The 26,910-nt window shown below is 47.7% G+C and overlaps 1 protein-coding gene across 1 annotated transcript; it reads right to left on the bottom strand.

Moving 5' to 3' along the window:
* Positions 1-15,680: 15,680 nt before the first annotated feature.
* LOC122386027 lies at positions 15,681-19,881 on the bottom strand. Its single transcript, XM_043374806.1, has 4 exons — positions 19,873-19,881; positions 17,962-18,364; positions 16,510-16,782; positions 15,681-16,325 (listed from the first exon to the last, which is right to left on the bottom strand). The coding sequence occupies exons 1-4, from the start codon at positions 19,879-19,881 to the stop codon at positions 16,255-16,257; spliced, it is 756 nt and encodes a 251-aa protein (XP_043230741.1). The 3' UTR covers positions 15,681-16,254.
* Positions 19,882-26,910: the final 7,029 nt, after the last annotated feature.

Below are 26,910 nucleotides of genomic sequence, written 5' to 3' on the forward strand. Positions count from 1 at the left end.
GTTTACCCGCATATCGCAGGCTGTCAACCCGAGTATATTGTGTACCTAACCCGCATAGGATTGGGACTCAGCCCACACACAGAAGGCAACCTACCCGTTCGCAGCGGGTACACAATCCGCACATGGCGTATTACCTGCGCTGCGTGGGTTGGGAACTCGCTTTCTGCGAGTACAAATATCCGCTGGTAGGGTGTCCAAATCAGCTGGAGGGTAAAGTACCCTCCAGTGGCGGCGTTCAAGGAGGAAAACGCCGCCAACCCACCGGGATTCGAACCCGATATCTTTGATATTGCAAACCGATGCGCTACCAACTGCGCCACAGGCGACCTGACGCAAAGGGACTGAAATGTCGGTGTATATCAGATTAAAATAAAGAACTGACGGCGGACTCAATACAGAAAGTAAAAAGGCTTATCTTAGACAATTGACATGAATCCGCCTATAGTGTTTTAAATATTAAGGAATAGTTTGGACAAATATTTCATTTGCATCGGGAAAGATTTATTTATCCAGACTTATTTTTACCAATAAAATGTGCTAAGAACGGTCTGCAAACTTCACCACAAGCGCCAGATTCGCGGACTGCAGAATATTCTGCTGAGCGTTCCAGCGAAATATTCTGCCGGCCAAGACGTGACGTCATCCAAACAATGATTCCAATGTCCCAAGCCCGTTAAGTACCCTCCTAACTCACAGAACGCAGCCCCACAGCTGTTACAGTTATACGATTACAATTGCCTTGCACATCTCTACCCCTGCACAAGGCCTGCACAAGCACGCAGCCGAGCCGAAAAGCGACTATTGTGGCGCGTCACATTTCAACACTCGTTTGAGCGTCGAAGTCAAAAGTATTAATTTCAAAACCAATGCCGTGCATCAGTGGGATATCTATTGGTATATCATAGGAACCTAGGTATAGTTAGCAGCCGACAAAGCCAGCTTCAGGAAACACTTACCACCAACTTGTCACACAAGAGAAGGCGCCCACACAACGCGCCACAAATCATCAACACATGGGTTGCGCGGGCTGAAGCAGGCCGGCGCATGCATGGCCTTGGACCGGCGTATGCAGGCTGCTGCAGGTTCCGCAGAAAAATCCAGAAAGTCCACGTGGTCATCAGCCATGACACATGTGCGTGATCAAGGCAACCTGCGTATAGCATGTCACCTACCTTGGCGCAGCGAGTTACACGATGCAAAACCTGCGTGATGCGCTTACTCCGTGGGCGCGAGTAACGCCTGCGGCCACAACCCGCTGCGGACGAGTGATTGACCCCGCCAGAGGAGGTTTCATGTATCCGCGCATGACGGGTTGCTGTTTTACCCGAGTATAGCGGGCGTTGACACCCGTGAAGCGGGTGAAAGCTACGATGATAACGGGATGCTCTGCGAAACGCAGGAAGCTAAACGGGTAGTCAGCCTACCCGGCAGCAAAAACTCGCGCAGAGCGGGTAATTTCTTCAAAATACCCGCGATACTCGGGCCAACTCGCAATCCGCGGGTTGAATTGTTTTCAGTGTGGTTATCAAATTTAATTATTTTCCGGTCGTCGATGTTTCTGGTGGGACGTTTCAGGTGAGTTTAGATAAAAATGACGAGTTTCTTATCCAAAACGTGTGTGTTTGGGCCCTCTCTGATGAAAAGCGATGCACATTAGGATGATGCACCTTTTTTATTCTGAATCGACATTCCTTTTTTAATTGATTGCCGTTTTCCCATAGTGAATCGCTAAACTGTGCACAGCATGGCGGTTAAAATGTGTCGCAACTCATATCTCCTATTTGCGCCTGACATGGTCGCAAATAGCTCAAGAAGGAAAAGAAAGGGGAAAAGAGAGAAATGAAAATGAGGTGTTCCTGAAGCTTGCAATGTGTGGCAGGGGATGCCAAATGTCGTCACCGACTGCAGGGGTGCCGAATTCAGCGCGGACCTCGAATATCATACAAGATAGCCCGCAAAATTTGGGTTTCCGCCTTCTTTTCGCCTTCGGTGCATCACGTGATCAGTTTTTACTTACGTAAATGTGTTGGATAAACGTTCCTGTTCGAGTGATTGAGTGCTTTGCGTATAGGTTACCTTTTTGAGATCATATTTCATCTTTTCAGGCGTCGCATTTTTTTGCCATTTTTAATATGGGGAAACCCATAGACTTATTAGCGACCCTCCCCGGTCGCTAATCGGGAAGAGTTCCCTATTAGCGTTTTTTGCAATGGTTTGCCAAAATGCTCACTACAAATAAGTTAGTGAATATTGGGGCAGAAAATGACTATATTTTAATAGAAAAATGACCGATCTCTCCGAAAATCAAGCCAGTAACACAGTGGCACCCACAGAGCGTGAGCAATGACGGTTCAAATTAAGGGGGTCGCTAATTAGGCACCTTACCCGTAAGGTGCCTAATTAGCGACCCTTTCCGATTTGCGACCTACCTCCCTACAGGAAAACTGGCATGAGAAAACGGGGTAAAAACATCGTCAAAAGGTCAGCCATACTTTGGTTATCAAATTTAATTATTTTCCGGTCGTCGATGTTTCTGGTGGGACGTTTCAGGTGAGTTTAAATAAAAATGACGAGTTTCTTATCCAAAACGTGTGTGTTTGGGCCCTCTCTGATGAAAAGCGATGCACATTAGGATGATGCACCTTTTTATTCTGAATCGACATTCCTTTTTTAATTGATTGCCGTTTTCCCATAGTGAATCGCTCAACTGTGCACAGCATGGCGGTTAAAAATGTGTCGCAACTCATATTTCCTATTTGCGCCCGACATGGTCGCAAATAGCTCAAGAAGGGAAAGAAAGGGGAAAAGAGAGAAATGAAAATGAGGTGTTCCTGAAGCTTGCAATGTGTGGCAGGGGATGCCAAATGTCGTCACTGACTGCAGGGGTGCCGAATTCAGCGCGGACCTCGAATATCATACAAGATAGCCCGCAAAATTTGGGTTCCCGCCTTCTTTTCGCCTTCGGTGCATCACGTGATCAGTTTTTACTTACGTAAATGTGTTGGATAAACGTTCCTGTTCGAGTGATTGAGTGCTTTGCGTATAGGTTACCTTTTTTAGATCATATTTCATCTTTTCAGGCGTCGCATTTTTTGCCATTTTTAATATGGGGAAACCCATAGACTTATTAGCGACCCTCCCCGGTCGCTAATCGGGAAGAGTTCCCTATTAGCGTTTTTTGCAATGGTTTGCCGAAATGCTCACTACAAATAAGTTAGTGAATATTGGGGCAGAAAATGACTATATTCTAATAGAAAAATGAACGATCTCTCCGAAAATCAAGCCAGTAACACAGTGGCACCCACAGAGCGTGAGCAATGACGGTTCAAATTAAGGGGGTCGCTAATTAGGCACCTTACCCTATTCTGCTGAGCGTTCCAGCGAAATATTCTGCCGGCCAAGACGTGACGTCATCCAAACAATGATTCAAATGTCCCAAGCCCGTTAAGTACCCTCCTAACTCACAGAACGCAGCCCCACAGCTGTTACAGTTACGATTACAATTGCCTTGCACATCTCTACCCCTGCACAAGGCCTGCACAAGCACGCAGCCGAGCCGAAAAGCGACTATTGTGGCGCGTCACATTTCAACACTCGTTTGAGCGTCGAAGTCAAAAGTATTAATTTCAAAACCAATGCCGTGCATCAGTGGGATATCTGCCATGACACATGCGTGATCAAGGCAACCTGCGTATAGCATGTCACCTACCTTGGCGCAGCGAGTTACACGATGCAAAACCTGCGTGATGCGCTTACTCCGTGGGCGCGAGTAACGCCTGCGGCCACAACCCGCTGCGGACGAGTGATTGACCCCGCCAGAGGAGGTTTCATGTATCCGCGCATGACGGGTTGCTGTTTTACCCGAGTATAGCGGGCGTTGACACCCGTGAAGCGGGTGAAAGCTACGATGATAACGGGATGCTCTGCGAAACGCGGGAAGCTAAACGGGTAGTCAGCCTACCCGGCAGCAAAAACTCGCGCAGAGCGGGTAATTTCTTCAAAATACCCGCGATACCCGGGCCAACTCGCAATCCGCGGGTTGAATTGTTTTCAGTGTATCATCGTTCCGGCTCTGAACTGGTCTCGTCAGACCGAAAGGGCCTAACCCAACAAAACAAACAAAGAAACAAATCACTTCGCTATAAAATAATCTCGGAGCCGCGATTTCGGCACTAACGGGCTCTTCTTACTTCAGCACGTCAAATGCTATATTCTTTGCTTGGTGGATGGATACCTATTACCTAAGGTCAACTCGAGTGTGGACCTCAGGTCAAGGTAGTCAGATCAAAGTCACTAAGGTCACGAAGTTGGTGTTGGTTGAAGGAGGTTGTATTGCATACCTATTATTCGATTCAATGGTCTTCCTGAGTCCATTGATGGCTTTTGCGACTCGCTAACTCGATTTGATGAGAGCATTTCCGGCGCCAAAATAACAGTTTCCATAGTTCCCCGCAATGACATAGAGGCTTATAATGGTGAGGTCATGTTAGCGACCTGACCTCAGGTGCCCTTTAAGAAAAATTCAATATATATGTTACGGGTCATATGCTAACTTGGGCAGTATGCAGACTGCCCGGGCAGTATGCAAACTACCCAACAGCCCGGGCAGTATGCATACCGCCCGGGTAGTATGCATACTACCCGACCCCTTGGGCAGTATGCATACCGCCCAAAAGCTTGGGCAGTTTGCATACTGCCCGCTTCTCGTCTTGAAGTTGTGTATTCCATGTCCATTTTAAAAATAAAAATGGCTCTCTGAGTAACGTAGCTTAACTACGAAGTCTGTTTTGCCGTCAAACGCGGTTTATCGATTGAAGGATCTTAGGATGGAATAAGAATTAGAATATAAAGACTTACATTTTTTCCCCAGAATTTCATTCTTTATTAGCAAGCGGCAAACAAGTCATTTTCATCTGAAATGAAGACAGTTCTATAGTTTCATCACTCGCTGGCTTTGGTTTGGCATCTGGACCTGGAGAGGGCGTAAGTACAGTTTCAATAGCTAATGCTGCATGAAACCATTTGCATGTAAGGCGTAAGAAGTTCTTATGGTCAGGTAACTGTAGGGCAGATCAAGTGACCTTACCTCAGAAAAAGTTGGAACTTGTGCGCCATAGCTACCCCGACTGAACGATCGCTTTTAAACTTTTAGCGATCGATAACAGTAAAAGTATGTATAAGATACATGCATTGGAACTTTGATGTCCAGCCGATGACCTAAAGTCAGGCCAAGTTTGCACAGTCTCTTAGAAGTTGACAGGAGAAAGTTGAAAGACGTCTTTTTTATAAAAGTCCTTCTAAACGCTCTCAAACATCGGGTTCCATGTAAAAACAACACACTGAATCGGAAAATTGCACTTATGGTGACCCCTCTTTATGACCATGAGGTCACGTCAGGTCATAACAGATCTGCAGTAGTTTTTTTTTTGACTATCACTTTTTATGGAGACGTATTCGAGCGATGGAAATAACCTTAGATGAGCTTAACCCTCGCCCTGGCAGGGCATTTTTCATAACACGGCCTGGCAGGGGGGGTCGATGCGACCCCCCCTCGCGATTGGCTCCTATGGCACCTAGAAACACCAAATTTGGTAGGTAGGTGGTCCCCATGGAGTTCTCGCCCCTGTGCAAATTTTGTTGCCCTAGGTCAATATTTAGGGGGGTTTTGGGGGGTATAAATGTAAAAATTTCGCTAAAAAAAGGTCAGAAGTTTTTCGCTTATAACTTTTAATCTTACTAAGATAGCGCAAAAAGAAAAGCACCAGTGAACTCAGCACGTCAAGGCGCGTCGAATGATATGCTTTTTAGCCTGCTTAAGTGTACCTAAAGTTTTTCTTAAATTTTAAGTAAACTTAAATTAATAAATTAAGTTTAAATTAACCAAATTGCATCATATCGCATATCATTCGATTCGGCTGATCACTAGGAACACAATGATACCATTTTTTAAGCTCTAGCGTCATTATGTGCCAAGTTATTGGCAAAAACGTCATTTGACCTCAGTTGACCTCATTTGACCTGACCCATGGATAAGTACACCAAACAAAGAAGAACCAAGTGACCTGCTGTTAAGTACTGTGGTTTCAAAGCACAAAAGTGATAGAACGAAGCGGATATCTCCAGTATTTTCTGAATTTAGTATTTTCCCATAGGCTTAACATTACGACGTAATGACCTCTAACTGACCTCAGGTCAGTGACCTCAAAAAACCCGAACTATATGCTATACAACTCGGTGAACTTGGCACATCCTGAAAGTTTGAAGGAAATCAGTCCAAAACTGTGAGTTGGACAGGTGCAAAAAGAAAATTGAAATTTGACCATGACCTTGTACCGGTTTTTCTGACCTGGTGACCTGACCCAAGGTCACCCGGACCTGAAATTTTCAGGTCATATGTAAAAAGGTTGCCCCATAGGCTGTGCCAAATTTGGCGGCGCTGCGCGCCGCCGTTTTTACGCTATCTTCGAAAAACCTTAGGGGGTCGCATCGACCCCCCCTGCCAGGGCGAGGGTTAATTAAGTCGACGACAAGGATCGCCTGATAACCAACATGACCTTTTCATGTCATGCCATGACCTTGACCTTAGATCAAATTTTAAAGTGGTCTCATAAGCCAAATTATTGTTAACTCGACGCGTCTCGACGAGAGGAACACGATGCCGGCAAAGGCGCAATGTCGTGCCTATCTAAAGTAAACTATTTTTGCCGTGAAATAAATCGTCAAAACAGCTTTTTAAGTGTTGTTGCCCTCTGGAGGCTACACCGTTGAACTTAGGTCAACTTTGAGGGCTCATGCCAGAAAGCGTTAAAAGAGCTACTGAATGCGTATTTCTGCGGCGCTATAGCTCTAGTTTCCGAGCTTGTGGGCTGATTTGTAAAAAAAGTTAAAAAGGTGACAGTTGGCCTTTGATGACCTCTGGTGACCTGATCATTGGCCTGACCTAAAACATGACTGGAGTTTTTCCCATGATTTTTTTTCTGTTATTTTGAATGCCGCTTACCGCATCTTACATGCAGCTTACTCCTGCATGCCCCCAAGTGGCACAGGAGTCGAGTTAGGGGTGTTCAACCCCCCCCCCCAAAAAAACGGCACGGCTGGCGCCAAGCGCTGCCCCGCGCGGTTTGAAGTGTCTGTCATTGACATAGTATGTGAGCTATTGCATTAACTAGCCTCACGAGTCACGGTCAGCATACTGCCCAAGTAAACATCCTGCCCGTGAGATGAAAGGTGGGTAGTATGCATACTACCCGGGCAGTATGCAAACTACCCGGGCGGTATGCATACTGCCCAAGGGATCGGGTAGTATGCATACTACCCGGGCGGTATGCATACTGCCCGGGCTGTTGGGTAGTTTGCATACTGCCCGGGTAGTTTGCATACTGCTCGAGTTAACATATGGCCCGTAACATATACAAGTAAAGAGGTCTTGGGAGCAGGGCTGCGGAGTCCGGAGTCGGTCGGAGTCGACAGTTCTGACCGGGGCCGGAGTCGGAGTCGATTTTGCGAACCGGAGTCTAGCCGCCGAAAATCCATCGACTCCGCAGACCTGGCAAGGCTGCAGAGTCGGAGTCGAAGTTGAAGTCGGTCGGAGTCGACAGATCTGCCCAGAGTGGGAGTAGAAGTGGGAGTTGGAGTCATCGAAAATCCATCGACTCTGCAGCCCTGCTAAGTTTCATCTTCCAGTGAAAATCGTCTGGCACTGAGGGCGTTGCGAAGTTGCAGCACTGAACTATTTTAGGACCGTGCAGAACGGCAGAGGTTTACGTATGACGTCATAGGTCAGTGATCTGACCCGACCTGAAAATGTGGTTGATTTCACAAGATCCGGCTTGAATCAAAGGCCTGGTGTTCCAAGTTTCAGCTCTTTATCCCCAGCGCCATACGATCAATCGCGAAAAAACCGTCAGGGTGGGGCGACGCCTGAGTGACCCGTCCCCCTCCCCGTCGGCCCCTCCCCGTGTTAAAGTTAAATCCTTCTCAACTCATAAAGATTATGAAAAAAGTGCCGTTATCCTTTATCAGTTAAACTTCGAAGATAAACTGCTCAAAAACCACCCAACCACCCCGTCCCATCATTGGAACGCATAGCCGCCAAACACCGGCGTCCTATCTGGAGTTGGCGCATGCGCACTGCGATATTTGGTCGCGAATCGAGGGAGAGTTGCCAATCCAGTAAATACTTCATCCATGCTATCGTGTCGACATTTCTGGCGGACCTCCCAAAGTTTTGATTTATTTTGATTTTGAATGTTTTCTTGTTTGGGGCCTTGGATAGTTGACAATATTTGTAAGGACTAATGAATTTAATTCTAAAAACGAATATCTTTTACCAATAATATTAGAAAAGGTATGTATCAGTATGGTTATCTTGTTCCATGTTGATGTTAGGTTCTGACTCTGGTGAAGGCACTGCTCCATGGATCCCCAGTTCACATCATTTTTAGCAGCTGTAGTAAAAGTGGCTTAGGTTAGCATGAAATTCATTGGTCTACTTACTTCTTATAATCTTAAATATGACCTGAATCTGGTTCTAAAATACAAATTGTGAAGCGAAGTGAAATGACCATGGCATGAGTTTTTTACTTTTCTACACAAGTATGCCCAATTGGAAAGAAACTATTTTCTTCTTGCTATACCTACAAATGTACACAATTTTCATAATGAATTTCGGGAACGGGTCCATCTGGTTCCAACGCAGACTTAGACCGGGTCTGACCGGTTCCGGAAATGTGCCAGTCAGACCGGGTCCGGGTCCGGGTCCCAAAATTTTCCAGTTTTGCCACCTCTAATATACATTTTGTACATGCTATTGCCCTTAGCAATCGCTGAAAGTTTCAAAGCGATCGGTCACTCGGTGTAGCTATGACAGACATTGAAAGTTTTTATGAGGTGAGGTCACTTCAAGTGACCTGGTGACGTGACCTTGAATGACCTTGGTCTGAAATTTTCACAACATGTGTAGAATTCATGTATGATAAGGTGTACCAAAAACGGCGGCGCTCCGCGCCGCCGTTTTTGAGATATTCGCGAAAAACCACAAGGGGGGGGGGTGTTCAAACACCCCCCCCAGCAGGGCGCGGGTTAACCTTCCAGGCGGTGGGGGGGGCATTTTTTTGCCCCCCCCCCCTTTAGTTTTTTCGATATATCTCGAGAACCGCTGCGCCGATCGTCACCAAACTTTCAGTACCCTCCCGGGAGCAGCTAGCGCACATGGTGAACAAAATTTTTTCCAAAGGCTATGATAGGTTGGCCGCTAATGACGTCAGAGTGACGTCATTTTTGCCATTTTCGACCCAAAAAAAGGTTTCGCGGGAAGAGCTGTCAGGCCTACAGCTTAAGAGATACAGAAAAATGTGTCATACATAAAAGGTGTGAAATTAAAAGGGCTACAAAACTGCTATTTCGGTTTTTCGAATTTTTTGGATTTTGACCCCCAAAAATCAAAAAATAGATTTTTCGAATATAATAGCCAAAAAATCCAAAAAGTTTTTTGAATTTCGAAAAAAAACGGAATATATGTGATAGCCCCTACCGCCTTCTATCTACATACCAAATTTGAGATCGATACCTCTTTTTTTGGCCAAGTTATAGTCAAAAAACTGTTCAAAATTGATGACGTCAAATTTTCAAACTCAATTTTTAGCAATTCTAGACCTCGTAGCGCAAAACAAAGACCACCATTAGACTCCCCGTGACGAGCTGCATCGAATCAATACCCATTTTATGCAAAAATATCAACTTTGAAATTTGACCTTTTTTTACCTGACCTTGACCTGACCTCCACCAGAAAGTGACCTAAACCGTACCTGATGGTCTTATAACCAACACCATTGAGTTAGAAATGAAAAACTGGCCATAAAACATGCATCGCATAACCTTAGTAAAGTTGGGCTCATGTGGTGACCCTTGGTGACCTTTGGTGACCTGACCTGTGACCTGACCTGGTATGACCAGTGACCTCTAATAGCAACATATGTACTAGACAACTGACGCCTTATCGCTGATTTTCGACAAAATGCGTTTTACTCGGTGTTATAGCGCTTTCCCTAGAAGCCCCGTGAACGGTGAAACATTTTATCTTTGACCTGACCTGTGACGTCATCGGTGACCCCGAGGTCAATGAAATTTGGTTTCCCTTGACAAATTTGACAGGGCTATCGAACGCCGTTTGAATTTTCCGGATCCGTCCAGTGGTTTCGGAGATACGGGGGGGGGGGCAAAAAAGTGCCCCCCCCCCACCGCGCGGAAGGTGGCTGGTAGGCCCACCGCCTGCCGGGTTAAACTTTGGACTAAATTCTGCCATAGAACTGGAATTGCGCGATCGGAGGGTAGAGGGCAGGGTCACCGCAACAAGCTTCGCTTAGCGGTGGCTCTGTCCTTGTAAGTCCTTCCTATCAAAAGGTTCGGACTAAATTTATATAAAAAACTCAGATAGCCTTGAGTTTGATTGTTTCATAGGACAAACCCAAACTGGGTTGGTTTTAGTCCAGGCGCCAGGCGGGAAGCTAACTGATGCTACCATATGCGTGTCGGTTTGAGCTGCCATATGCAGGCATGTGTTAATTTAGGCTGTCGCGTGTGTTTGTTTCAGTGGAGCTACCCTGCGTTTGTTCGGGTTCAAACTGTCATTGATGTATCTGGAACTGTCGTTTGTGTTAATTTTGAACCGCCCTAGTAGTTGTAGGCTAAAAAACTGCCATATACCGCGAACCTCCTGGGCTTGCTTTGCCGCAGGCAGGTTGACCTTGTGTCTGGGGCTGTCATATTTGTCACTGTTGAGGGCTGCCATATGTTGGGTAGCGAGTCTAAGGCGCGACATTTGTTGTAAATAAACTGTTGAAATACGTTATAAGCCTCAATGACAATTTTCAATCAGGATTATTTGTTGACAATCGTAAAAAAAAACAGGAGAGGTTTGGGTCTGGGTAGGAAAAGTGGGGGGGGGGGGATACGGGAGGAAGGTAGGGTAGACCGGGGCAAGTCGCCCCGCCGAGGTAAAACGCCTCACCGATGTTTCTCGGAACTGGCAGAGTTCTGGAGAAACATCCTCTCTTCTATAAAACGTGCACTATATGATTATTATATGAGCAGACTGGAAAGAAACTGTGATGACTTTTTCGGGAGATATAGCCAAAAATGTGTTTTTTGAGTGATTTTTATGTTTTGTTGTCAGATTATGCATCATGGCGTTCTTTTATGGTCCACATCAGGTTAACGACTTTTATGTATTTTGAACAACTATTGTCTAACGCTTATCATGCCGGGTTGGTTCGTGTTAAATTATGTCTTCCTGGAGTGCAAAGCGTTGTTCTCTGACCGAACTACGTGATGGGGTAAAACGCCCCAGTAGGTCGTGGGGCAAAAAGCCCCATGGGGCGTTTTACCTCATGTGTTGTTCGGGCTACCCACTTTCTAATGTTCGGTAGCTGGCGAACAGTAAGTTTCTATGCCTTTATGTGTATTTTTCTCAGCAACTGGATGGCAAAGGAAGTATTCTGTAAACATTTGCATTGCAATAATTTATTATTTGGTCTTATGAGGCAGGTGAAAAACCTGCTCATACAATAGTGTCATAGCTGAACACCTGACAGGATGGAATGTGCTAACTTCAGAGCCGTGCCTCCAGAGGTCTAACGGACCTCTCACATAAGATTAACCCGGCAGGCGGTGGGCCTACCAGCCACCTTCCGCGCGGTGGGGGGGGGCATTTTTTTGCCCCCCCCCCGTATCTCCGAAACTACTGGACGGATCCGGAAAATTCAAACGGCGTTCGATAGCCCTGTCAAATTTGTCGAAGGAAACCAAATTTCATTGACCTCGGGGTCACCGATGACGTCACAGGTCAGGTCAAAGATAAAATGTTTCACCGTTCACGGGGCTTCTAGGGAAAGCGCTATAACACCGAGTAAAACGCATTTTGTCGAAAATCAGCGATAAGGCGTCAGTTGTCTAGTACATATGTTGCTATTAGAGGTCACTGGTTATACCAGGTCAGGTCACAGGTCAGGTCACCAAAGGTCACCTAGGGTCACCACATGAGCCCAACTTTACTAAGGTTATGTGATGCATGTTTTATGGCCAGTTTTTCATTTCCAACTCAATGGTGTTGGTTATAAGACCATCAGGTACGGTTTAGGTCACTTTCTGGTGGAGGTCAGGTCAAGGTCAGGTCAAAAAAGGTCAAATTTCAAAGTTGATATTTTTGCATAAAATGGGTATCGATTCGATGCAGCTCGTCACGGGGAGTCTAATGGTGGTCTTTGTTTTGCGCTACGAGGTCTAGAATTGCTAAAAATTGAGCTTGAAAATTTGACGTCATCAATTTTGAACAGTTTTTTTTTTCGCTATAACTTGGCCAAAAAAAGAGGTATCGATCTCAAATTTGGTATGTAGACAGAAGGTGGTAGGGACTATCATATTTATTCCGTTTTTTTCGAAATTCAAAAAACTTTTTGGATTTTTTGGCTATTATATTCAAAAAATCTATTTTTTGATTTTTGGGGGTCAAAATCCAAAAAAATGCGAAAACCGAAAGAACGGTTTTGTAGCCCTTTTGATTCCACGCCTTTTATGTCGCAAACATTTTTCTGTATCTCTAAAGCTGTAGGCCTGACAGCTCTTCCCGCGAAACCTTTTTTTTTGGTCGAAAATGGCAAAAATGACGTCACTCTGACGTCATTAGCGGCCAACCTATCATTGCCTTTGGAAAACTTTTTGGTCACCATGTGCGCTAGCTGCTCCCGGGAGGGTACTGAAAGTTTGGTGACGATCGGCGCAGCGGTTCTAGAGATATATCGAAAAAACTAAAGGGGGGGGGACAAAAAAATGCCCCCCCACCGCCTGGAAGGTTAAGCCAACTACCATGTTAAATCTGTAATCTAAAGTATGGGGCTACTTGCCCCAGGCCGTGGGGCGTTTTGCCCTGGGGTTGGGGCAAAATGCCCCATTTGCAGTTGCTTCACAAATCACTTCCTAGCTTGGAGTCCGATCATAAGTGAATGAACTTGAGGGGTGCAATTTAAAGTAAAATGTCCAAAGAACGCATTGAGCACAAATTTGGCCTTCCAGGTGATGTGGGACAAATTTTATGTAGCAAAATAAGTTATCTGGGGCGTCTTGCCCCAGGCTACCCTACCATAGGAAGGTTGTCAGACAAATTGCAATGCAACAGTGAGGAGTGACCATAGGCGTAGGAACAGGGGGGGGCCGGGGGGGCCATGGCCCCCCCACTTTTTAGCCATTTTTTAAAGTAAAATCTTTATTTTTTATTTAAATACAAAACTAAGAGCAGGAAATGATTCAGCAAGGTGAGATGAGCACAAAACTGCAAAGAATTTCTTCATAGGGGTATTGGGGCTCCCACAAAGTGACATTGAAGTTTCGCTGGCCCCCCCACTTTTCGTGAGGTTCCTACGCCCATGGGAGTGACCATGACAACACATTACATAACTGTGTTTGACGACACATTGTACACAATTAACAATACGCATTCACAATGTTTTGAAGCTACGTTAGTCAATGATGCGGAAATGGTAGCCGCAGTTTATGATTTTTCTGCCTGTAAGACTGGCCTGGGACAGAGGTTTCTCAGGTCAATGACTGACCTGAGAAGGTGAAACTGGGTATCATTGGATTCGTCTTTTCCCAAAGAATCTCTTTGGTTTTTACCGCGAAGCTCTATCTCCATCAGGAACAAAATGGCGCGGGGGGTGGCAACCACCCCCTCCCCATGTGCGTTCTAGGATGGGAAAATGGCATGTGCGGGCGAGGGTTAATGCAGCCCTCAGAGCCGCGACAGTAGAGCGCACACTGGGTGATGAAGGCGGCAGTAGAGCGCACACTGGGTGATGGAGGTGTCTTCTACGGCCAAAAGAGGGTTCGAGGCGTAGGTTATGGTGTGGGAAAGATAGACGGAGGAGGAGGAGGTAGAGACGAAGGAGAGAAGAGGAAGAACGAGAGATAGAGGGAGCATGGCTGAGGAGAGAGAGAGATAGGGAGAAAGAGAAAGAGAAAGAGAGAGAGAGAGAGAGAGAGAGAGAGAGAGAGAGAGAGAGAGAGAGAGAGAGAGAGAGAGAGAGAGAGAGAGAGAGAGAGAGAGAGAGAGCAGTCGTCGACACGTTACACCAACAGACATGCCCCAGAGAATGTAGCCGTAATGACCAGACCCCTAACTATGACGTCACCGTACGATATGACGTCATACAGCGGTTCATTCCCGTCAGGTCACTGTTCCACGCTCCACTCTTCACACAGGCCGTGTGGCCCGCCCGGGGTCACAGTTGTGACTGTTCCGGAACACCAGAGGTCACACAGGTGACCCGAGTTTGACCTGAGACACCACTTCCGGCCAGTGCCGGCCGTCGGAGGGGCCCCTCAGACGATAGCCGAGAGCCGACGGAGCCGATAGCTGCGCCGCCGATTGCAGGGAGCCGCATTCCCCGCCGTTTTTCAGAGTGGCGACGCGCCGGGACCTCTTCAGTGCTGTTGACACTGCCGATGGCACAGCCGAGGTGGACCCGATAACGCGGCGTTGGTCAAACATTGCATGGCGCAAGCAGCTCTCCAAGGGACAATCCATCACTGAAATATGTGGCCCGGTACTGATATAGCTAATGCATCGTGATGACTAGCCCGTCTTCACTAATCCGAACAAGGTATGTCTGGTGTACTCTGTCCTGTGTCGCGTGAACTCGACTGGCGTCTGGGAGGGGGGGGGGGGGTGCTCAGCGCTTCGGGCACGGTGCACTGGCGGTCACGGGGCCGATAATACTGCTGACCTCTGACCCCGGCCATGACCCGAGGAGGATCTCTCTCCCTCTCTCTCTCTCCCTCTCTCTCTCTCTCTCTCTCTCTCTCTCTCTCTCTCTCTCTCTCTCTTTCTATCGGTCAGTTCTTCTCATTGGCTGCCGTTCGTCCGGTGCTGCTGGGGGTGACACTGGTGGCGGATTGGGAGACGGGATGACGACTGGGGACGTATTGGGAGACGAGATGACGACTGGTGACGGATTGGAAGACGAGATCGAGAAATGATCCTCAGCCGCGCTGGTCCCGGGGGTTTTGGCAACCCATCTCCCTGCGATTTTTAGCAGATATATAAAAACACGACGGCGCAGAGCAACGCTTTTTTGTACACATATTCATGCATCTTTTCCGCCCAAGTTGTGAGAATTCCAGACCCAGGTCGCCTAAGGCCAGGTCACCAGGTCACGCTAAGTGGCCTCATCTCAGAAAAGACTGTGATGGAGCTTTCTACGGCCGTACAAAGTAAGAGAGCTCGTCATGGCTTCATCGGCTGAACGATCGCTTTGAAACTCTCAGCTATTGGCAAGAGTAGCAGTATCTATTTACATTTCGGAATTTCGGTATCGGTGATCAACGGTCAGACCAATTTCACAAACTCTCCATTATCAGTCAATGGAAGAAAAATACCTAATAATTCAATGGCGTCACTTTTGGACGAACGCCATTCTAGACACTCTCAAACATCGGGGTACAGGTAAGTACACTTGACATACTGAATAGACAAGTTGCAGGTCTGTCACCCCGTATTATGTCCCCGAGGTCATCCAAGGCCCTGAAAGGTCCCCATCAACTTTTTGGCAATAGTTTCTGATAGACATGGAAGAGCGATACAAACACCTAAGGTGTATTCATATTGTAGTGTCGTCCTGCCGTCCTCGTCCGCCACTCACAGTCAGTCTTCTCACATAGACGATGGTATTGAACTCAAAGACAAAAAGGACATAACATAAGAGATACAGAACAGCGCGCTCCGCGCCTCTCAGCCCCCGGCCGGCGACTCCCGCCCGGGCGCCGCCCAGCCGCCCAGCTGGCCAGTCTGCCCCTGTGGCATGCTGTGCCGCCGCGAGCGCCCCGCCGGGCGGGCGGCCCAGACACTACATCTTTCCCCCCCTACACAAAGGCACACCTACGGACACCAACGCACAGGTGCACGAACACGTCTCCCAGATCGCGTGCGGTGCCCATCACTCTGAGCACCCTCGAACCCGGAGCCGCTCGTCTCACTGTCCGGCGAGCGCGTCGCCGCCGCTGTGTCCACCGCGGGTGCCGCAGCTGGTGATCCCGGCACGTCGGGCTGACGATCCGGCCGCCGCTCTGGAGTCCGTGCCGCCGCCGCGGCCTCAGCCGGAGGCTCGTCGACCGGCTCCGGCGGGGAGCGGACGACGGGGAGATCCGAGAGCTGCGGCTGCCCGGCGTCTCCCAGTCCGGTCGGAGGCGACCCAGTCCAGCGAGTCAGCCTCTCGGCGTGGACCAGTGCTCCACTGTCCAGCCGGTACGCCGATGGTCCAACCAGCTCAGCGATCCTGTGAGGAGCAGAAAAACGGTCTCTACCTTTTCTGGGCACAGGCATGACACGGTACCTCACCCAGTCACCGACACTGAATGACGGTTTGACAGATCGGTTCCTCCTGTCCCAATACGCTTTCTGCCGCCTCTGCCGTTTAGCGACACGGTGCCTGGTACGGGCACTGTCGGCCGCTACCTTACCCGGAGGGTGCGTGGGTGCATGCAGCATCGTCCGGAGTTGACGACCATGCAGCATCTCCGACGGACTCAGGCCGGTGGTTGCATGAGGCGTCGAACGGTACGTCCTCAGGAACTGGCGCACCGCCTGTGACCAGTCCTGCTTCTCCTTGGACGCCGTCTGCAGCGCGGACTTCACCACTCTGTTCATGCGCTCCACCGCTCCAGCGCCTCTGGGGTGGTACGGCGTTACCCGTACATGCTGAACGCCGACCCTCCGCAGGTAAGCCGTGAATTCTGCGGACACAAAAGCCGTACCGTTATCAGAGACCACCTGTAACGGGTACCCCTCTCTGGAAGCAACCACCTCCAGGAACTCGATCGCCGCCTCCGTCGACGGGCTCGAGCAGAAGCCAACCTCTGGCCACTTGGAGAAGTAGTCCACCAGAACGATGGCGAACCGCTGCCGCTGTCCTCCGCCCTCCATCGGCCCGATGAAGTCGACCCCGACCTTCTCCCACGGTCCTTCAGGCAGCGGTACAGGGTGCAGCGGAGCGTTCCTCGGAGTAGCCGTCTTGTCTGAAGATGCACAAACCTCGCACGCTCTGACCATCTCTTCCACCGCTGCATCCAGTCCAGGCCACCAAAAGTGCTGCCTAATCCGCTGCTTCGTCCGGACTATTCCTTGATGTCCCTCGTGTGCTGCTGCTAACAGACGCTGTCGGAGGCTGGTCGGCACCAGCAGACGCTCTCCCCTGACCAAGACATCTTCTACAGCTCCAAGCTCCCCCCTGAAGCGGTAGAACGGCCTGAGAACTGCCGGACAGTCTCCGTACCGCTTCGGCCACGGCCGTGGGATCTGCTCTGCCAGCTGCTGCAGCTGAGGGTCCGACCGAGATGCCGACACCAGCTCCTCCCTCGTCACCGCCTGCAGATGAGCTTCAACTGCTGCTACGGTGATGCTCTCGTCATCAGCTGCCTCCGTCACAGGTGCTGGCAGACGCGACAGTGCGTCAGCGGTGTTCTCGCCGCCGCCGGTGGCGTCCTGGCCTTCCGGCTCACTCAGGTGTACGTCAACTTCTTGCTTCTGCTGAACTGGTGCTGCTACCTCCACCAGCCGAATTCTGTGAACCTCTGTGATGCGGGGAAACGAACATCCTTCATGTTCATCTGACTGATCAGCTACAGCACAAACCGTACTGCCATGTACTATTGATACCTGGAGCAACTTCTGCAAGTCACGACCCAGCAGTGCTACCGATCCCTCCACCACGTACAGCGAGGCGGGCACAGACAGACCACGTGACTCAACATCACACTTCAGCATGCCAGCAACAGGCAACTCGGCACCCCCATAGGACTCAAGTCTGACTGGCGCTGGCTGTAGAGGTAAGTTACCAAACTGAGCCTGATACTGCTCCAACGGCAAAATGGAGACACCTGACCCACTGTCCACCATGAATTTCAGCCACTTGCCTGCTACCTTCAGCTGGATGTACGGACGAGTGTCTTCAGTTGGAGACGTCACTGCAACCGACAGCACTTGGACGCTGGCGACGGGCTTCTCTCCAGCAGTCTTCTCCCCCTTCTTCGGGCAGCATCGCCAGAAGTGGCCAACCTGGTGACAGTCGTGACATACGGCGACACGTGCAGGACACTGCTCATCCGTACTCCAATGACCCACACGTCCACAAGCAAAACAGGTACCAGCCCGCCCTCCAGAGGGGCTTACCTTCCGTCTTGAAAGTGGAGTCGCACTGCGCGTGCCGTGAGCGTACCGCTTGGTGGCCGTTGCTGCAACGCTGACCGGTGCCTGCTCCCGCTCTGCAGCTGCAGTCTGCAAGCGTCCCACCGCCTGCTGTCGCTCCAGCGCCTGGTCCTATGCAAGGGCAATAACCTCCAACCGAGGCAGAGTCAGATCATCCTCCCTGCAGAGACGTTCACGCAGACGAGCAGACGAGCACCCCTCTAGGAACTGGTCCCTGATCATTTCGTCTTCAAGGGCCCCAAACGCACACCTCTGGCTACGTTCTCTCAAGTTCGCCAAAAAGGTACGAACAGTGGTTTGGCCCTGGGTGCATTTGCGAAACAAAACTCTCTCAGTGATCACATCTGACTTTTTCTCAAACAAACGACTCAATACAAAAGTAAATAATAATAATAATAAAAACAAGATGCTCCCATACAGCCAGCATCCAGAAAAAAACTGCATTACTGAACATGAACATAACACTATTCTAGTTACATACTCAGCTGATAAATTAAGCAAACATGTACTTATCAAACCTCGTGTTCCTCTCCTCATATGCTACCTAGTCATTTTCATCCTTCTTTGTGAGGATTCAGCCTTGGTGGTGGGGCCGGGCCACAGCACCCCAGCGACATCTATTAAAGATACTTATCCTTCACTTCAACTAAATGATTCTAGATGGCGCCCTGATTATTATCATTGTGTTAGAGAATATACAGTGATAGGTGTTTGCCTCTAATTACCAAAAATATTGAAAGAAAAGCTTGAACTGGCTACAATTTGCCAGGCTACCAGGCTGCATTCTGTAGCAGATCAGCTGGTGCGGGTGGAGGCTCAGCAATCTACAGTCTGAGTTATCTGTCCCCAGAATGCCTAGACAGTCCTACATTCACTACGGCTGAGGTTATTTGCACAAAGATTAAAATTCAAAATACATGTCTCATCATATGTCAAATATATCGATCACCTAGTACTGACAAACATCAGTTCAATGAAGAACTTGAAAAACTACTCATTTGGCTTAACAATCTTAACAAGATCACTTTGATTACTGGTGACTTTAACTTTGATCTTCTCTCAATTGGATCCAATCCAGCTGTTCAAGCTTTTCTACATAACCAACTGTCTCATGGCTTTTTCCCTACCATTTCAAAAACAACACGCTCCTGCCACCCATCTCACACTCTTATCGACAACATCTTCTGCAATGATTTGACAAGGGTGGCACACTCGGGCATTATCCTAAGTGATCTATCCGATCACTTTCCTATCTATGCATCTCTAAATGTTCACATAAACACTGCTAAGGAGCAAATAAAATCGACAAATGAGCAACAGATATTTGATTATAGGAAGATTGATGAATTCAAATCCTATATATCAAATGAACTTAGAAATATTTATCAAGAAACTTGTACTAATACCATGGCAAACAAAATAATTGAAACATACAACAATGGCATAACAACCTTCTCTTACACAAAAAGATTCACCAGGAAAGACCATCCGAGGATGCCATGGATCTCTCCAGCTATCCTCACCTCTATTACCCAAAAAAACAAGTTGTTTAAAAATAAGCTAAAAAATCCTTCACATAATAATACAACTCAGTACAATCAATATCGGAACATTCTCACGCGCGTCATTAGGTCTGCCAAAAGATTGTATTACATTAATGAGTTCAATAAAAACTCTGGCAACTCCAAAGAAACATGGAAAACTATACAATCTTTGATAAACACTGGCAACAAAACTGATGATATTCCTTGTGAAGTTTCAGATGGCAATGACAAAACAGTAACTGATGATCAAAATATTGCAGAAACCTTCAACAAATTCTTTTCCGAGATAGGTGAAACTTTAAGGAAAAGGATACCACCCTCACCATTTGACCCACTGAGCGAAGTACCATTCGTGCATGAAGAAATGGATTTGACTCTTACAAATGAACAAGAACTTATCGATATAGTTAATAAACTGAAAAACGTCGGTGCTGGTATCGACAACATTAACTCTAAATTGTTTAAAGCTTCATACAAGGCCATACTAAATCCTTTACTTTACTTCTTGAACACCTGTTTAAGCAAAGCTGAATTTCCATCACCCCTAAAAGTGGCAATCATCAAACCAATATTTAAGGATGGCGATAAAAAGCAAGTGGGTAATTATAGACCAATTAGCATTTTACCCTTTATTTCAAAAATTCTTGAAAAACTAATATACCGAAGGCTCATTGAGCATCTTAACCGAAGCAACATAATTCACTGTAATCAATTTGGTTTTCAAAAAGGAAAGTCAACTTATATGCCGATTCTTCTTCTACAAGATATAATTACTAAAGCCTTTGAAGAGGGCAACTTTGCGCTCGGCTTATTTCTAGATGTAAGAAAAGCTTTTGATACGGTGCACATTGATTTGCTACTACAAAAACTACAAAGGTATGGTATAAGACACAAATCACAACAAATATTATCTTCATACTTGCAAGAAAGGAAGCAATGTGTGAAAATAAGAAAAGCATACTCATCTGTCAAAAATGTTACTATGGGAGTTCCGCAGGGATCGATCTTGGGTCCTCTGTTATTTATATTATATATAAATGATTTACCAAACATCAGTCCTGACGTAACTTGCCTCTCCTATGCAGATGACACTGCAATCATATTTAAAGATAAATGCATACATAGCCTACAAAGAACTGTAAATGAAGTTACTGAAAAAGTCAGTAACTGGTTTCATGCAAACTTTCTTTCTCTAAACGGCACAAAAACTTTCACACAGCATTATGCAACTCAGTCTTCAGGGTTAAAAGTAAATGTAGTACTTGATTCAACTGAAATTAAAGAGAAAGAGTTTATCAAATATTTAGGAGTCTTCATCGATAAGTCATTGAAGTTCACAAAACATATAGACTATACATCAAATATCGTTAGCAGGAACATCGGAATAATGGCAAGAGTACGCTTCTATATTGATAAGAGAACGACCCTCCTTTTGTATAATGCCCTAATTCTTCCATATCTTAACTATTGCTGTATCGTATGGGGAAATAATTACCATGCTCAGTTAGAAAAACTCATCATATTACAAAAGAGAGCTGTCAGACTAATTGAACGAGTTTACCCACCTCAGAGCTCTGTGCCTATTTTAAAAAAATATAACTTATTAAGGATAACTGATATAGCGAGATCTCATATGCAAAGAAGGTGATACGCAGACACTTTGTTGATTCATACAACACTTAAGATAAATATGAACAATTAATGAACAATCAAAACAATAATAAGAATAATCAACCTCATAGCGACAAACATTATACCTACCTATACATTGTGTATAGCTATACTGTTCGTATATCGTTAGGGGTTTGTGTAAATATGTGCTATTTCCACGTTGTACTGTGCGTTGGAAATGGCACATATTACCCACTTTGGTTTGTGGGATGCATATGTGTCGTATGTGTATGTAGTGTGTATGTTTTGCATACATAATGCATATGCATATATGTACGCATGTGGTTGTTATACATGTACACAGCATAACGATTCGTGTATACCTATTTTAAATACCAACTACAATACATCCTTGTGTGCCACCCTTCTCAATCATTGTCTATTTCAATTTGCATATTTGTCTTATGATATCTACATGCATTACCTACATTGACATGTATACAACTTATGGTACCAATTCTCAGAATACTCTAGTCCGTGCTGTTTCCTGAGGTTCTGTCCGGCAACAAGCCTAGCTTAGCCGGACGGAGCCAAGGGTTTCGGCAATAAAAAATGGCCTTGCAAGAACATGACCAGGCATGCTTTTCCCCACCTGAGTATGAATGCGTATTGCGTTAATTACTAACACTGGTATAAATGATAGTTGCTGGTGTTGGTATAGTGGGCAGTCATTTTGCTTCACTCGGCAATGACTACTTTCCTCCTTTTTGGCGTACTTACTAACATTTTTTAGTAGTATTGCATGCGTTATATTTTATTTATATTTTCCACTTCTTAGCAGGGAGTGCCGCGACTTGATCAATTTATTATGTTACCTGGTGTTAAAGTAAGGTCTCTGTGCGTCGCCGGGACTGTGGGAGGGGGCACTCCTGGTTACCTGATCATGGGTAACGGACTATCTTAGAAAAAAAAATACGTCAACAGTGGCATCGACCAGTGACATTGTAGCCGCACGCCCCTCAAACTTTGGCTCAACACCGCCCTGACTTGGGACCCCTGTTGGGCACTCCGCCCTGAACAGCCTCCTGGCTTCCTGTCCCACACAATGAAGAAGCAGTGCCTGACGCCTCTGCTCTCCCCAGTCAGTCCATCCAATGGCCATGGCATACACTTCAAAATCTGATAGCCAAGCAGACCATGACGTTAGCGGCTTGCCCGGGGTGGCTAACAAGGGAGCTGGCGGACGTATCCCCTCCATCTTAGCCGACTGCACTGTACCTTAAAGCTGGGAGAGTCGCAAATCCTCGTCGCCAAAATTGTGTAGTGTCGTCCTGCCGTCCTCGTCCGCCACTCACAGTCAGTCTTCTCACATAGACGATGGTATTGAACTCAAAGACAAAAAGGACATAACATAAGAGATACAGAACAGCGCGCTCCGCGCCTCTCAGCCCCCGGCCGGCGACTCCCGCCCGGGCGCCGCCCAGCCGCCCAGCCGCCCAGCTGAGTGCTGTTCACGGGCACCTGCGGTAGCTGCGGTAGCTGCGGCTCGGCGGTCAGCCGGGTAATGACGTCACAGAAAGTGGGGATGTGGCGGGTGGTGTGACGTCAAACGGCTGCGGCCGGCTGCGGTTCTCTGCGTCTCCTGCGGTCGAAACGATCCGACCGCAGCGGCCGCAGGAACCATTTGTCATGTAAAGTGGCGCGGCAGTTGCGCATTCGTGTAACTTGGGCGGAAAATTGACGCAGCCGCCTCAGACAAACGCGTGATGACGTACGCACAAGTGGGCGGAACTTACAGCCTGCGATCTACCGCAGCTACCGCAGTTACCGCAGGTGTCCGTGAACAGCACTCTGGCCAGTCTGCCCCTGTGGCATGCTGTGCCGCCGCGAGCGCCCCGCCGGGCGGGCGGCCCAGACACTACACATATTTATTCAAGCTGTCTGAATAGACCTAGGTCTAGGTCTGCCGTCTGAATAGACCTAAGGTATTATTCAGATTCAAATATTTGATGATAACTTAGTGGTTTTAGCACTCAGGATGACGTCGCAGTGCTGGCGTCATAAACTGTTGTCGCCCTCCTATATGGAGCATTCCTGATGTCGCTGAGCGTGAAACGCAACAGTAAACGAACTAAACAGCACCTGCTGTCATCCTGACACATCTCTTGGTACCCTTTCAACTAGTTCCTGACGAGTGATCAGTCGTTCTACATATAAATTGATATCATATGTCGGATATATCGTGAGGAAACTAGGAAACGCCTATCTTCTATTTGACTCCTAACGTAACTGTATCGTCATTGCAAATGGAATCAACACAAAACTTGGACAAAACATCGGCTTGCGATTAACCCTCGCCGGACCTATTGGTTTTCTACATACGCGCCGGCCGAGGGGGGGGGGGGGCGGGTACGACCCCCCTCGCCGTTTCGCCCCTGGTGGAGCTAGCGCGTCGCGGAAAAAACGAGCGTGTGCGCCGTTACGAGATGCAGAGATTGGTACCCAATTTTAAGGTACTAGGTCAACCGGTAACCTCTGAGGTCAGGTCAAGTGCCCCAAGGTACGGTTCAGTTTTTGGTGAATAACTTCGCGAAAAATGGCCGCAGAGCCGCGATTTTGCAGCATCGTGTTCGTCTCGCTCAGGCGCGTCGAATGATATACTTTTTGTTCGGGTCAGGTCAACTTGGGGTAATGACCTCAGGTCAAGGTCAGGTCAGCACCCCCAGGTCACGAAGTTGGTCGAAAGAGGTCATGTCGCATATCATTCGATTCGACAGGTCTTCCTGAGTCCATTGGTTGCTTTCCCGACTCGCTAGCTCAATTTGATCAAGAGTTATTGACGAAAAACGAATATGACCTTGATGACGTCATAAATGACGTCACGCAAGTGACGTCATTTTTGCAATGCGTCAATGCAAGTGACGCATTGCAAAAGTGACGCATCTAACCTTGAAAGGAGTGCATCAAATCACGATTCTGTGTGCTTGAGATAGTTGGAGATCGTTCCCGGCGCCAGAATAGCAGTTTGAATTTTTCCCCATTGACTTATAATGGTGAGGTCACGAAAATGACCTGACCTCATATGACCTTTAGGAAAAATCCGAGATATACAAGTTGTGAGACTCATAATGGATACTAGATCCTGCAAGTTTCATTTCCCTGTGACATCTCCTCTGGCAGTGAGGGCGTTGCGAAGTTGCGACATCTGAAGACCGTGCAGAGGTTCACTTATGACGTCATAGGTCAGTGACCTGACCTGACCCAAAAATGCGGTTGGTGTCAAAAGATGCGGCTTGGATTAAAGGGCAGGTATGCCAAGTTTCAGCTCTCTATCGCCAGCGTGTTCGGAGCTATCGCGAAAAAACTCTATGGGGGGGGGGCGGCACCCGCCCCCCCCTCGGCCGGCGAGGGTTAAGAAATAGGTATGAGTGCAAAGTTTCCGGTTTTTCTATCTTTCCCCATTGCAAAAATATCGTCGGAGAATTAACCCTCGGGCGAACATGGGGGGGGGGGGGTTGCCACCCCCCCCCCCAGGTAGTCTTTCTGCTCTGCACTCAACATTTTTAGAGCTAGAAGGCTGATTTTTCGTATAGCTGCTCCTCTATCCTTTTTTGATGTCCCCTAAAAATTTCAAGTTTCTGTGGTTTTAGGTTTCGGAGATATGACCTTGTTTTTCAGGTCATGTCATGACCCAAATGGCCAATTCTCAACATCTTGCGTTGGCTATGGGCCTTGTGAGCTTTTTACACCTTGATTTCGGCCTTTTTTGCCAGTATTACCTCCCACCTATCATGGAACATGTTGTTCGACGATGTACAGATGTCAAGGTCAAGGTCAAGGTCAACCTAGGTCATCTAAGATAATTGCGTTTTAGGCAAGCGGAATTTACTTTTTGTGAAGTTTTTTGACTGCATTTTTGGTAAAAGCTTCTCAGATCGTCATTTCATGTAATATGGACACATAAACAATCGGTGCACACATCAGTATACACACAGACACACACAGACATACAAACACATATAATTGACCTTGACCTAACTTGACCTGAAATGACCTCAGCAGCAAAAACCTGGTCGGGTAGTGTGACAAAAAGGTTCTAGCAGGCTTGGCACCAGAAAACAACATCGTCATCGGTATATGATAAGCAGCGCACTTGATATCCAATGGTGACCCAAAACAGCAACATTTTTTAGTTTGACCTGACCTGGAAGGTCAATGACTGACCTGAGAAGGTAAAACTGGGTATCATTGGATTCGTCTCTTCCCAAAGAATCTTTTTGGTCTTTACCGCTAAGCTCTATCTCCAACAGGAACGAAATGGCGCGGGGGGGGGGGTGGCAACCCCCCCCCATGTGCGTTCTAGGATGGGAAAATGGCATGTGCGGGCGAGGGTTAAAGGGGGGCAACTGCTGCACCCAGCGGCCGGCGGGTGTCACGGAGGCCCAGCGGCCGTCGGGTAAAAGGGCTATCGAATGCGCTTTTCTGCGGTGCTGCACCTGTATTCATCCCCGAGTTATGCGTTGGTGTTTCAAAATAAAGTTTAAATAGGCAACATTTTACATTTCATGACCACACGTGACCTGACCTGTGACCTGACCTACGAAACTACGAACGTATTTTTATCCTGATTTTGGGCGTTTTAGAATACCGCGTATCGCAGGTCGCTACGTGGCTCAGGAGCCGAGTTAGAAGAGGGGGGGGGGTGTTCAAACACCCCCCAGGGCCCGGCTCGGCTGACGACGAGCACCGGCCCGACGTGGGGTAATGATTCGGAAATATTTTATAGCAAGATATCTATTCCTTTTACAGCGTCTTTCTGCCTTTCCTACTTTCCGAGATAAGCTAGTGTGATCAACTACACCCCCCCCCCCCCGGTGAACCTGGCTGATAGGCCCACCGGAGCCCGTGATAGTTCATCGATAACAGGGTCGGTGGCGGTGCGTCCGGCCGCAGCCAGCCGCTCCGACGGGACTGACGGTCCCACCCAGTCCACAGAGATGGAGTACAGCGATCATATAGGACGGCACCACCATCAACATGCTGCCGATGACTGACATGTTCTGTCGTTCCCACCCAGTCCACAGAGATGGAGTACAGCGCATCATATAGGACGGCACCACCATCAACATGCTGCCGATGACTGACATGTTCTGTCGGTCCCACCCAGTCCACAGAGATGGAGTCCAGCGATCATATAGGACGGCACCACCATCAACATGCTGCCGATGACTGACATGTTCTGTCGGTCCCACCCAGTCCACAGAGATGGAGTACAGCGCATCATATAGGACGGCACCACCATCAACAGGCTGCCGATGACTGACATGTTCTGTCGGTCCCACCCAGTACACAGAGATGGAGTACAGCGATCATATAGGACGGCACCACCATCAACATGCTGCCGATGACTGACATGTTCTGTCGGTCCCACCCAGTACCTACACAGAGATGGAGTCCAGCGATCATATAGGACGGCACCACCATCAACATGCTGCCGATGAC

The sequence above is a fragment of the Amphibalanus amphitrite genome, unplaced genomic scaffold (assembly GCF_019059575.1).
Source record: "Amphibalanus amphitrite isolate SeventyFive unplaced genomic scaffold, NRLGWU_Aamphi_draft 000238F_arrow, whole genome shotgun sequence".
Taxonomy (NCBI): domain Eukaryota; kingdom Metazoa; phylum Arthropoda; class Thecostraca; order Balanomorpha; family Balanidae; genus Amphibalanus; species Amphibalanus amphitrite.